General features: G+C 37.2%; 1 protein-coding gene across 1 annotated transcript in view; it reads right to left on the bottom strand.

The window, feature by feature from the left end:
- ADAMTS19 (ADAM metallopeptidase with thrombospondin type 1 motif 19) overlaps positions 1–13,232 on the bottom strand; it is a 150,545-nt gene that overhangs the window by 34,155 nt on the left and 103,158 nt on the right. The window contains exons 12-16 of the mRNA XM_075410652.1: positions 12,009–12,139; positions 10,286–10,455; positions 7,114–7,241; positions 4,969–5,089; positions 2,784–2,864 (exon numbers count right to left, since the gene is read on the bottom strand). Coding sequence (XP_075266767.1) covers positions 2,784–2,864; positions 4,969–5,089; positions 7,114–7,241; positions 10,286–10,455; positions 12,009–12,139 — 631 coding nt within the window. The remainder of the gene's footprint in view (positions 1–2,783; positions 2,865–4,968; positions 5,090–7,113; positions 7,242–10,285; positions 10,456–12,008; positions 12,140–13,232) is intronic.

Genomic DNA, 13,232 nt, shown 5'->3' with positions numbered 1-13,232 from the left:
CTACTGCATCTGTAACCAAGACCAAAATTTCAGTGCTAAAACAAGCGAGCTAACTACAAGTGTATCTCTGCAGAGCATAAAATAGCCATCATCACAATGACAATTAAGTGATAGTGATGAATGCAATGCATTTTTTAATCACTGTACCAGGGATATACACTCTTGCAATTTTAATGAGGTGCAAGAGGTTACACACCCATAGAGATGCAACATTTCACAGTTCAGCTATTGCATCTCCCAGCGCTCAGTGGGGAGCAACAATGCCCTGGTCCTGGTCCTCTGCTCGGTAAATTTGTGCCTACTAATCCTTTTATTGTTTTCTATGGAAAACAGTAAAATACCACACCACTGTATTTAAACTTTGAGATTTTTGCTTAAGTTGAAATTACCACACTTTACAAAGTGGTTAAGAAAAAAGACATTTGCACCAAAAGTAAGAGGGAAGTTGACATATTTGTGAAGTGTGAATTTTGCCTTTTGCACAGTGCAAAATTTAGTCCTACTCTCCAGAAAAGTACCAAAACAATGTCATTTTGACTGACCCTTATTTTTCTCAAGAAAATACAAAAAAAATCTGAAATTCCATTCTAAATGAGAGTACATTCACTGATATGTCTTGTCAAGGAAGTAATTGTTTCACTTCCATTCAGGTTATCATGTGTTGCCTTGAAGCCATCTTAAGAACATTAACAATTGAGATTTGAGTAACTTTTTGAAAATTTCAACTGAGGTAAGGCTGACTGGTTGGTAGTTCCCAGGGTCGTCCTTATTAGTCTTTTTAAAGATGGTGCAATATTCCCTTTTATTCAGTTACTGGGGACTCCACCTGACTGCCATGACTTTTCAAACATGCTTGATAATGGCTTGGCAACTACATCACCCATTTCCCGCAGGACCCTGGGATGCATCTCATCAAATCCTATGGATTTATGTACGTTCAGGTTTCTCAGTGGTCTCGAACCTGGTCTATGATGGGAGGGACTTCATTCCGCTAGTCCTTGCCTTGACGTTCAGGGACTTGAGAGATGTGAGAAGAGTGTTTACCACTTACCAAACTGAGGAAAAAAACTGTTGAGTACCTCATCATTCTCCATGTTTGATGTCATTATCTCTCCTGTCGTATTTATCAGGGTGTATGTTTGTACATTTTCTTTCATCTTCCTTTTCTGACTAACACATCTGTAGAACCCTTACTATACTTCACATTCCTTGCCAAATTCAGCTCCAGCTGTGCCCGAGCTTTCCTGATCTCACCCCTACACATCTGAGCAACATCCCTATTTTTTTCCTGGGATATATGTCCCTGCTTCCACTGCCTTAATATTTTCTTGTACATTTTAGTTTGAACAGCAGGTCCTTACTCAGCTATGCTGGTCTCCTGCCCTCCTTGCCTGATTTATTACATGTGGGTATTGAGAGCTCTTCCAATCTACGAAAGACATCCTTAAAGAGCTGCCAGTTCTCTTCTGCTCCTTTATCCCTGAAGGCAGTTTCCCAGGGGATCCCATCCACTAATTCCTTAAACAGCTGAAAGTTTGCTCTCCTAACATTCAGAGTCCTGGCTTTAGTCTTCACCTGGCCCATACCCCTCAACATTGTGAGTTGCACCAGGGCATGATCACAGCAGCCTGGGCTACCACCAATCGTGACCTCTCTAATTAGTTCATCTGTACTGGTAAGCAACAAACAAGGTCCAGTAACGCTGCTTCTCTGTCTGTCACCTGGATTAAGAAATTATCCACAATGCACTCCAAGAGTCTCCTGGACTGTCTACAGCTTGCTGTGCTGTTTTTCCAGCAGATGGCATGTGATTGAAGTCCCCAAGCAGGAGCAGAGCCTGCAAGAGTGATGCTTTCTGTAGTTGAAGTAAGAACGCTTCAGCAACAGGCTCCCCTTGGTCAGGCAGTCTGTACTAAACACCAACCACGAGGTTTCCTTTGTTGGTTTGGCCCCTAATTTTTACCCATAAGCTCTCAACCTATTCACTACTGTTTCTTAAAGACAATTCTGTGAATTCATTTGATTTTTTTATAGAGATGGCACTTGTTTCATCTTGATGTAAAACAGTTTCAAGAGATGTTACTTATTAACCAGCTTCTATGGCCCTCTGTAAACAAAAGGATAAGGTGTTCAGTCTCAGCAGACTCTGGTGTCTGTTACGGGACCAGGTCCTCAGCTGGCTTCCCTTGAAATCAGAAATTACCCAGTGTAAGGATTTGCTCCAAAGTATTTTAAAACTATTAGCACTGTCAGAAATAAGAGATTTAAAATTCTGTATTATTTGTCAGACCCCATCTGCTGTCCCACACTCTCCTCACCCATAATGTGGTGCAGCACGGAAACACATCTCATAAAGGAAATCAAACAGAACACAACACATCTATGGACTTGATACCTATAAGAGAAATGGCAGTTACAACGTCATGGCAGCGTTAAACTACAGGTCCAAAGGGTCTATATCCTTGAAGCAGCTTGATCACGTTTGAGAATACTGATACATCTAATCCACTTCTTTAGATCAGCTGAAAACAAATAATTTTTCTCATTTCTAATTAGCACTGAAGTTTCAGGTTTTAGACTGCAAGTCATTTGTATAGTTATATAGCAGTAACCAATTTTACTAATTCATTATGTGGCCTGGACATGTCATGCCATTACAGAAGTGTCACATGAATGAGCTCTCTAATCTCACAGCCCTTTCTTTCATCACAAGAGCACATGTAGCTAGCACTCTTCAGCGCTAACCAAGCCAGGACATGAACACTAAAACATATGACATGTACCTAAATAACTGTGAGCTGGTTTTTCCTCCACAACTTTGATTCTTCTTGCTCCTGCAGGTATCACCAAAGCTTCCACATAACCTAGACATGAGACCAGACATCCAAAGTTAAATACAAAACTGTAGAAAAGTACATCTTTTATGTTTTTCCATTTCTTCTCCCCTGTTTCACTTGTTAAATGTAAGAAGATATAATTCATATAGCAATGGTTTGAGGGTTCTTGCAAAATGTTGAAACAAGCTACAAAACTGTGCATTATTTGTAATACATATAACATGACATACAATTAAGAGAGTGTAACAAAGTAAAACACAACAAGGACTAGTGAGGTTGGGCAGGTTGGGGCTGGAGCAGATAAAGTTGTCTCTGGCCAAGTAGTTTAGTGTCATTATCACCACTAGATGACCATAAAAGAATTCCAAATTCACTCAGCATGTAGACACAAATGATACGGCACTAAAACCCAAACATCCTCCCACTGTTTGGTTTTTAGTTTGGTTTTGGTTTGTTTTTTTTTTTTTGTATATATTTTATGCTCCATCTCCCTCTTCTTCCTTTAACACATTCAAACTCTGTTATGAAGGGCTTTGGTTCTGAAGTCTACTTATTAGTTATGAAGGGCTTTGGTTCTGAAGTCTACTTATTAGTTATTTGATTTACATTACAATTGCTTCCTTAGAGTGTGGGACGAAGACAGGCTGTTGAGCAATTTTCAAGTAAAATGGGGTGAAAAGGGAATGCAGCTGAAAACCACTGTGCAAGCAGGAATGTTATAAACAAATAAATCATATTTCAGATTATCCATGTGAACTTCAAAAAATGGTCAGTAAACCAAGTATTTATTCTGTGTAGCTATGTAATGTTCCATAACGAAATACTGAGCATTTACACACCTTTTCTACATCTGAAATAAATATGAAAATTGAATTGCTGCAAAGCAGCATTATTTATCTTTAATTTCCTTAAGAGCTCCTAACACTTTATAAGTATTGCTGATAGTCCAGCTTCTTGAGAAGAAAAACAACTTATGCAATTGTTTAGAGGGCAATACCACAATATTGTGGATTGACACAGAACACTGAATAAATTTGAAAATGTCTGGTTGTTCACATTAGCTATAAAAGAGAGCTGACACATTTTAATTTCTATTAGCAGCTACCTACTTTGTAGTTTTTGACCTTGTAGTCTTCCAGACTCACTCGTGGTTTGGGATCCCTGCTCTGCATTAGTTTCAACTTAAGAGAGGACCAGACATACACATCTCAAGACTATGCCTAACTTTTGTGTTTTTTAAAGTACTGTGCTTCAGTCTATAATGCATTGAAGTCCTTGATTTTTCAAAGATGTACTGTCTGCTTCTAATAGCAGTAATATTTGATGTGATTTACCTACTGTCTAGAAATTCTGCACATTTTCTACTCAAGAAACTGAAAGTGTAATGGCAAACAAATGCTAAAACAGTTGGCCAGACGCTCTTTGAAAGAAAAGACTTTTCTTGGAGAGGATGTATACATAGTGCATGGCGCACATTATTAGGATTTCAACCCTCTACTCTGTCAACATTACTGTCCTGGAGCTAGTCAATTATTCTCATTGAAAGAACAGATCACAGCAGTGTTTGAAAATACCATGTTCATTCTGCATCAGAAAATCTATTTGCTTTTTGTGATATGTTATTATTAGTATAAAACTACGAATAATGAACAGATGAAAGACTTCTTCACACATTGAGCTGTATGTTCTCAGTGCCTGGCTTGGTTTAATGACCTTACTCTAGGTTACATCATAATTTGGATTTTTATTCTGAAGAATATTAAATGTATCTAAACACTGTATGAATTTACAGTTCATTTATTTACTAAAAATATAAATTTTATTTCACAGATTTTGAAAAGCTCAGGCTCTTCTGCATAATAATGTGTGTCTTAATGGAAGATAAATTAGATAATTCCTTTATCTCATAACTGAAACAATTTGCAATAATACTGCAACCATTAAATTTAAAATTACTCATGCATTCTTATCTTAAATGTCTTATCATTCTAAAAAAGCAGATTGGAAATAAAAAAAAAAAGTTCTTATGAGGAACTGCACAATTTTAAGTACAGCTTTTTAAAGCTCCCAATGCTCAAAGCATTATCAAGCAGCTACTGGTTTCCTGAATATTTGAAGTAAACAGACTTACCAGCTCCTCTGGTATGGTTAAAATCACCTTTAATAACTTTGCATGACTTTCCATCACCATTGCATACACCACAATGATCTTCACGAGCCAGAGATCCTAATACACCATCACAGCCAAATTTCTGTGGGAGAAGAAAATAAAGGTATTGAGACACAGGCCATGTTTTTCATAAAGTTGCCTTTAGTAGTGTGCGTCTCACCCTTTTGCAAGATGCTCTAACCAACCTATCCAACACGACCTAGCCCTGCTTAGAATGAGGGCTGCACTAGTTTGTGCACAGAGATCTCTTCCACAGTAATTTCTTCTGTGATTTTCTGTAGATTGTTTTATTGACTCTCCAAGAGGAACACAACTGCATTCCCACTTTCCCCTGGGACTTTTGGCACTTCTGAGCCACTGTGCAGCACACACCCCGCAGGGCCTCCTGCTCAGCAACTGCAATGTGTGCAACTCTACTGCTTTCTACTCAAAATATGGGAGGTTATTTGACACACCCACACTGCTAAAGTGCTATCTAACATCAACTTAATGTCTTCTTCTGAATAGGATGTGAACATGTCTGGAATATGTAAATATAAATTGTATTTGTGTTTTGCTAAGAAGCACTCAGTTTAAAACAAATTAAGTTTACTCAAGCACCTACACATAAGTATGTTGGACGTATTTCAATCAATAAATATCAGTGGTAGCTTGACAATAGGAATACAGTTAATATCATATCCTGGCCTGATACAAAATAAAAGCCTTTTAAAGTCTAGAGAAGACATCACAGGGTAATCTTGTGCACTGTATAAATGCATCTGATAAAACCAATCAGACTTGAAGACTTTTTGATAAATACTGAAGGTAAAAGCTAGGTTAAAGAGAAAATATAGGATTCTTCTAAAAACAGAAACCTCAGTCTATCACAGAGCCACTCATTTCCAAGCACATTAAGATTGTTACTTCACTTTATGCACAGCATTTTTATTAAGAGTTCTTCGACCTAAAAAAGCAATACAGATTACAAAATACTGATCACAGCATAAGCATTCAGAGAGCTGTGTATCCAAAATGACACATCTATAAGATATAAATACTTTACTCCACAGTTGCAGTTCCCAAAGTTCTTCCTAATGGGTTGTCTAAGAAGACAGGGTAAAATGTGGCAGACCTTAAAAATTAGACTTTCAAATCTGAGTAGCACCTATCTCTCTGCCCCTTGATATGCCAAGAAGCTAACACAGTCTAAGTCAGGTGGATTTGGTTTAAGGCTTTTTTTTGGTCTTTATTAGTCAGTTCAGAAAAATGAATGACAAAATAAATAACACATTTTTCATTAAAAACGGGCTATATATCATCTTTGTGATTAAACCTGTAATTGTTACACAGTGAACTACAGCCACAATTCAGCAAAGTATTTAAGAGTATTCTTGTGCACACACTGTCACTTGAGAAAAGACAATTATACGTACATATATGTATTTGTATGCATGTGTACATGCATGCATGCGTCTATAAGTTAATTTGTTGAAGTTATTACAGTATCTCTCAATGCCGTTTTGGTTGAGTTTTCTACCAAACTCAATGTGTACAATGAGAAGTGGACAAAGAAAAAAAACAGCCCTGTGGGATTTTTATGTAGAAGAGCTTCCATATGAGGCACTATAAAAGTGACAAAAGAACCATTATGAACCAAATGAATTCTGAGGATCGGGAATAGCATCAGCACTCAGCTTTCATTGTCTGTTATTCTGCTCCTTTGGTCTTCATTTATTTAGACGTAAACTTTTGTACAGTTGAAAAAGGCAGAATTAGACATACATACATACACCCCATGGCAAAATTTCCCAACCTGTTGAAAGCTGAGGCCTCTCTTAGAAGATGAAATCAGTTATACTTATTTTCCACTCTGCAGCAGTTTATTATAAGCATCCTTATCATCACAGATATACATTCCCCAAGCTAACCCTTCAGCTTCTTCACATACTGTCTTGCACTGAGTGAAATTCGATTAAAATATTTTAATACTACACAAAAAGACCCACTCAGTCTTGGTCACGCATATTGCAGCATGCTATCAGATAAATAACACATATGCATAACAAATGTCTGCACTTGCATACGTGTGCCTGTGTATCCAGGTTCGAAATAAGTAAATCATACCTGGCATCTACCATCTGCACAGACATCTAACCCATGCTGGCCACAAGACGTCCCATCCATCACCTTTTCTGTTAGAAGAACGGGTTGATCCTTTCCAGCTGGTGAACAGAATAAGGCACACGGCTTTTCTGTAGTAGCAAGTGAAGGAAAAAACACCAGATTGGTAAAAGGTCACTTGACAAACACAAAATTATTATCAACATTATTTTTAAAACTGATGTTTGCTTAGCTGTGTGGCAAGAATCTGTTATCATAACAAGTTCTCTTAGATACAGTGAAAACAAAAAGACTTTGATCCTTTTCTCATCCATTTGAAAAACTCAAGTTCTTTTTCCTGCTAGACCATAGTGGTGCTATAAACTTGGCCTACATAGTACTCATGTCATGTTCATTGTTGCAATTAAGAATATGCACATTACAGCTGTTGGAATATTTTGGTTGTAATCTATACTTTCATTCTTCTGTATTTTTGGCAGATCATAAATATTGATTAAAAAAGAAACTTAACAATTTCCAGATTTTCTAACTATACACGTTGAAGAGAAAAGGCTTAAGTAACTGAGACATCCTGGGAAGAAAACTATATGGATTTACAAAGTCCACATCAAAAAACAAAGACACAAAACTGAATACGTTCTTCCTAACATCTTTACTAAGGTCAGGCATTTTTCCACTACACTTCTAAAACATTGTGCAAATCATTTCTAATTTTGAAAGAGAATAAAAAAGTAATAATATCCTATGTATCCATGTATTCCTAATGGTTATGATTTATAACTAATGGTTTGCTTCACCCCTGCCAAGGTAATACCAAATAAAATAAACTAAGTGTCCTCTCAGTGGTCAACTAAGTACAAAATGACATGATTTTTTCGTATCTTTATTCACAAGTGTACTGATTCAGAACTTCTTCCTAAATCTGTTGCAGATTTTTGAAAGGATAAAGTTAATGCTAAACTTGAAGATCTCACTTGGACACATTCTATGCCACTCTGACTTCATACTGATTTCTACATACCTGGAGTACATTTTTATCAGTAAATTAAACAGTTCCAGGAAACGTTCACGGGCACTGGAATTCTACTGTCTATACAGCTGAACTGGAACACAGTCTATGCCACATATTTTTTCCTGTGATAACTAGCACTAGCTGAATCTAGACTGGAAATGGCCACCTGCAAAGCACAATTTCAAAAAACAGTTTGGATGTTACCATACTTTTTAGAGTGCAGAAGAGCTGAAAAGTATGGACACAGGACTTCTGTGCCAGCTGTGCCACTTACACATCAGAGAATGGTCTGGGCACATTAATTTACTACAATTGACACAGCTTCTGGGTATCTCTAGGGGACTGGTGCAAACAGATGTGATCTCTTTCAGCAACAATGTGAAGTCAATCAGACACAAGGCACCTGCAGCTGAGAAGCATGAGTCTCTGCCTGAGTTTGTGCCCTCTGCATTCCTGTTTTTCTCCTTCAATAGTAATACCAAAGCTCCCTGGGGTCTTTAAGCATGTGACAGCATTTTTCAAAGGAATACAACCTAAACATTATTTTAAGGACATTGAATTTGACGTAACTCAGCAACACTGGATAACTTCAACAGACTATAGCTGACCTCATTCAAATACAGCAACTATTTTGGACATGGTGCACAATTATTGTGTACTAAAGGATAAGAGTGTAAATAATTATGGATTTAGGAACAATGTATTTCTGTATTATGGGAACTCGTTAGCTGGTGTCCAGTTTTGTGTCTACCAAGGGACACCTGAAGACTACAGGATGTCTCAGAACTAAGTTAGGTGAAAGCAACCTTCTGTAGTCCTTAATATGGGACTGGAGAGCATGAAGATTTTTCATCAGGTGACTGAATTATTCAAAGTCAAGCCGAAACCTTTTGATCCCTTAAGATACAAATTATGTGTTCCTGTGCGAAAATGAATTTCAGTAAAACAAACCAAAGCTAATTCACTAGATAAGCATCATAAAATAGCCGTAGAGAGTTCTCCTTACTATGAAATGAGTCAACATACAAACCTAATGAAAGTTTTCACTTTGGCACCTTGAGAAAAGGCTTAGAAGGAAAAAACCTCTTGTTTAGCTAGGCATATATTAAAATATGTTATTGATAATAACTTCATATTTTTTCAGGATTCAGCAAAATAGTTCTAAAATCTGTGCTTTCTAACGGTTTCTGATAATGTGTTTCAAAAGGTAAATATAACTGGCAATAATGAACTACTTAAAATGTGGTAACACATGCTTACGGTACTCTCGTGTCCTTCCAGGCTCTTTATCACCAGTTGCTATGATTTTGTTAATTTTTCTGATTAACTGTTTTCATAACTGAAGTATTTCTCTTGTTTTATTCTATTTTTTTAAAATTTTATTAAATAGATTACATCATGACAATTTGGAGAAAATTCAGTGGAGTGGTGGGTATTGTTCACATTCCTACCAAGAATTTGGGCAGTATGTTTTGTTTTCTAGTTGCTGATTTTTCACATCTACATTACCTTTGCCGGTACTGTAAGTTCGACATTATTATACTCCTACTTCAGCATGCTCCTATGATATGGTATCTAAGCAATTCTGTCAAACTGAAGTATGCATGCAGTATGCCAGGACTTTGCATACAGTAGTTGTTAGGATTTATAGAAATCTTATCTAAGCTTGCAGTACGGATTACATATGGATTTCTGCAAAAATCAAACACTACTATGTCAAATACTCTAGTGTTAAGCTAAAAGTGCTCTCACCTTCCTCAAAAAGATCTGTATTGTCTTTCTGGCTTTGCAGGTAGAAGTGTAACTGATATACACATGCACAATGATGTAGCATTCCTCTAGAAAGCTGTATTTCTGAGTCATGTCATATTACATTTCTGATTAAATAGGACCAAACTGTTACAGAATTTCAGTTCAGATGTAGTCATTACACATCAAGAAGGACAAATTCAATAGGCGATTAAGACAAAAGACTTCAGAGCTTTTGAAAATACCACCAGATCTTGTTTATGAAATTAAAATGACTTACCAAAATCTTGAGCTTGAGGTTTGTTTGTTTGTTTGCTTTATATTTTGCCATATCTTTCTTAATGGACAAGAATACCAACAAGCTATAAGCCATATAAGAAGATGGTAAGAACCTGGGAGACGGTTTATATTTACCATCATCGATGACAGCCTGCCACTGGTGCACGTGCTTCTGATAAGAAGATCTGACACTGAAAGCCTGGCACTGCCAGTCCCTGAAGGCAGGCACGCCAATAGGACAAGCAGGATTTTCACATACTCTGTACTGCATAGCGGGACCATGACACTCTCCTTCAAGGCCTGAACTAGAGAAGATGGCATAAATATCACACTTTATTGCTGTTAATGTTTTGTCAAACTTACAGCACAGATTATTTACGCTATACACAAATGCAATTTAAATAGCAATTTTTTGTTGACACATAACATGAAGAAATCACCCCAAAAAAATCAAAGTCACGGAATAAACCATGTTTGCCTTCTGTTTGTACAGGTTACATTACATATAAAGAGTCATGGGTGCTAAACCATAATTGCACTTGGCACCAAAGAAGCATTAGGTCTAGTAGTAGCATTGAGTAAGGAGAACCTCAGCTGCGGTTTTGATATAGTACAGGTGATTTTCCTCTCGTTGGTCTGAGCCAAAGGTGCCACTGAAAGGAAGTAACACCTGCAGATTTGTTTCTGTTTGGTCACTCCAGTTGTGCTTGCATGTCCTAATGAACGAATGCAAAAGAACAGCGAACTGCAGAAACTGGAGCTAATTATCTAGAACTTTGTCCGGAAAAACGGATTAATGAAAGTGAAATTAAGACAGCCCTAAATTCTAGAATTAGCTTTTAGGCATACAGCTGGAAGTTGTGTTTAGATGGCAGGAAATATGAAAGCGTTCTGCATATCTAAGGCTTCTGTTAAACTACTATGCTTTTGTATAGCCATATACAAGTTCTACTCACATTTCTTCATCCAAACTTCTCTTTTTTAATCCATTTGTCTTTCCTGTCATCACTTTTTGCCCCAGATCTGTTATATTTTCCTTCCTCTTTCTTCATTTCCCCCTTTTGTTCTATTATTTTCCTAAATTATCTACTCTGCTCTGCCTTGCCCTACCCTACCCTACTACACCTACTCTACTCTGCTCTAGTCTAGTCTAGTCTACTCTAGTCTTCTCTACACTTCTCTTCATTACTCAGGTCTACTCTCTTCCCACTTCTCTGCCTATTTGTTCTTTTTCTCTTGGTGTATAAATGACCCACGAAAGAGAGATATGGTGCTCAGTAACTAAAAGTAAAGCTTCTTTTAGCTGACCACTGTGATACAGTGAAACAGATTCCATTCAAGTCAGTAGTAAAACTCCCTTATCCCCAATGGCACAAGGTTTTCATTTTCACAAGATACAGAATCTAAATGTTGTTTCCAGATATTCTACCTAAATATTTGTTAAACTGGCAGAAAGATCTCTTTGTAAAAGTTGCAATTCCTTGGCTCTCCAAATGAGCCAGAAGTCAATTTTCTCCAGCAAAAAGTTGAAAGACTAGAATTACACATTAATGCACTGTAAGTCAAAAATGACAAATTTAATTTTCTGTTGCTTCTTCATATGAAGTGTAAAAAGAAAGTTGTATTCTCCCATTAATATCATCCAAACTTTTGACAGAAGCAGAAGAGAGGAAAAACAGTGTTACTATGCCATAAAAAATATGAAATATCTATTCTCCTAAGTGTTTTTCAGTATTCATAAAAAATTAACTGCTTATGTATAGGACAACTATATCTTAATGGGTTTCTATACTCATAAGATTTAAATTCTGTTTGGAAATGCTGATGAGCAGCAATGGAAATCTGAATTTGTTTTTACCTGGGGCATCTGCGTTGTCGACTGCTGATTCCAGTGTTGCAAGTACGGCTACAAGTGCTCCATGTGCTCCACTCCCCCTCCATATGCTCCGCAAAAGAGGTCCGATTGATACACTCTCCAGCCTTACACCACTAGGTGAAAATTCAGCTCTTAGGTAAATAAATCAAGGGATATGCAAAAAAATTCACTGCTCCACAAACACATGGGAAACACACATGAACATTTTGTTCAATACATAGTTTTCATGTGAGTCAGATACATTTTTTCTGTTGGTCCCCAAAGCTTTTTTTTCTATTCTAGTAAATACAACAGCCAGACACCTTTCTCTGGCTCAGTGGCCGAGGAGCAGGTGCAACACTTGTCCACAAGCTCGAGCACAAGTTCATTCCCAATAAAACATACCTCCCGGAATAGCCTGCTGGACGTGGTCCCCAGACCAGGCTGTCCCCTTCATTTGAGCCTGGGCACTGCCCTAGGAAAGTGCTTTTTCGGTCCAGCCCAAACCCACTGCAGGCATCATCCTCCAGCTGAACTGTATGGATGATCACAGCACATGGTTCAGGGCTGTTCTCAGGACTTACCTGGTTCACTGTTAGAGCTCCTACATAACTAGCAGGAAATGCATTGCCACTGATTATCCAGTGACCATTTCAGTAGAAGGATACATTATGAGTAATACACAAAATGACATTTTATTCACAGCTTGAATTCAAAGAGTGAATGGAAGCCTCAATAAGCTAATGCTGAGAAAGTCAAGAGAATTTCTGGTGTTTGTTTAAATAATAATAATCACTTCAATAGTCTTGTATGCATATATCATTTCTCAGGAAAACTGCAATTTCTCACTCAAACACTATCCACTCACTACTGTTATGTTACGTAATCTATGTCCATATCCGGTATAAATCATCCTAATTCTGCAGAAACTAGTACTTTATTAACTTGTATCAGCTGAATATCTGTCCCATGTATTCTGAAATTGCAAAGCAATAAGGCTACAAGTAAAAAATTAACACCTACAGTAATTAACATCAGCAATTTAACCTATTTCTCATTGCACTCTGAATTATTGGTGAATTACTGTTGTCAATGGATAAAGTTCATGAAGAATTCTCATATTTTGGGCAAAACAAAACATCTCACTAATGAAGTCAATAAAAGTCTTTGTCACTTTTAGAATACACTTCCCTTACTTGTAGTGTCTGTGCTAAATCTTTCTATGGT

The sequence above is a fragment of the Opisthocomus hoazin genome, chromosome Z (assembly GCF_030867145.1).
Source record: "Opisthocomus hoazin isolate bOpiHoa1 chromosome Z, bOpiHoa1.hap1, whole genome shotgun sequence".
NCBI lineage: Eukaryota > Metazoa > Chordata > Aves > Opisthocomiformes > Opisthocomidae > Opisthocomus > Opisthocomus hoazin.
The sequence above is the reverse complement of the archived record's forward strand: the minus strand, read 5'-3'. Positions and strand labels throughout refer to the sequence as shown.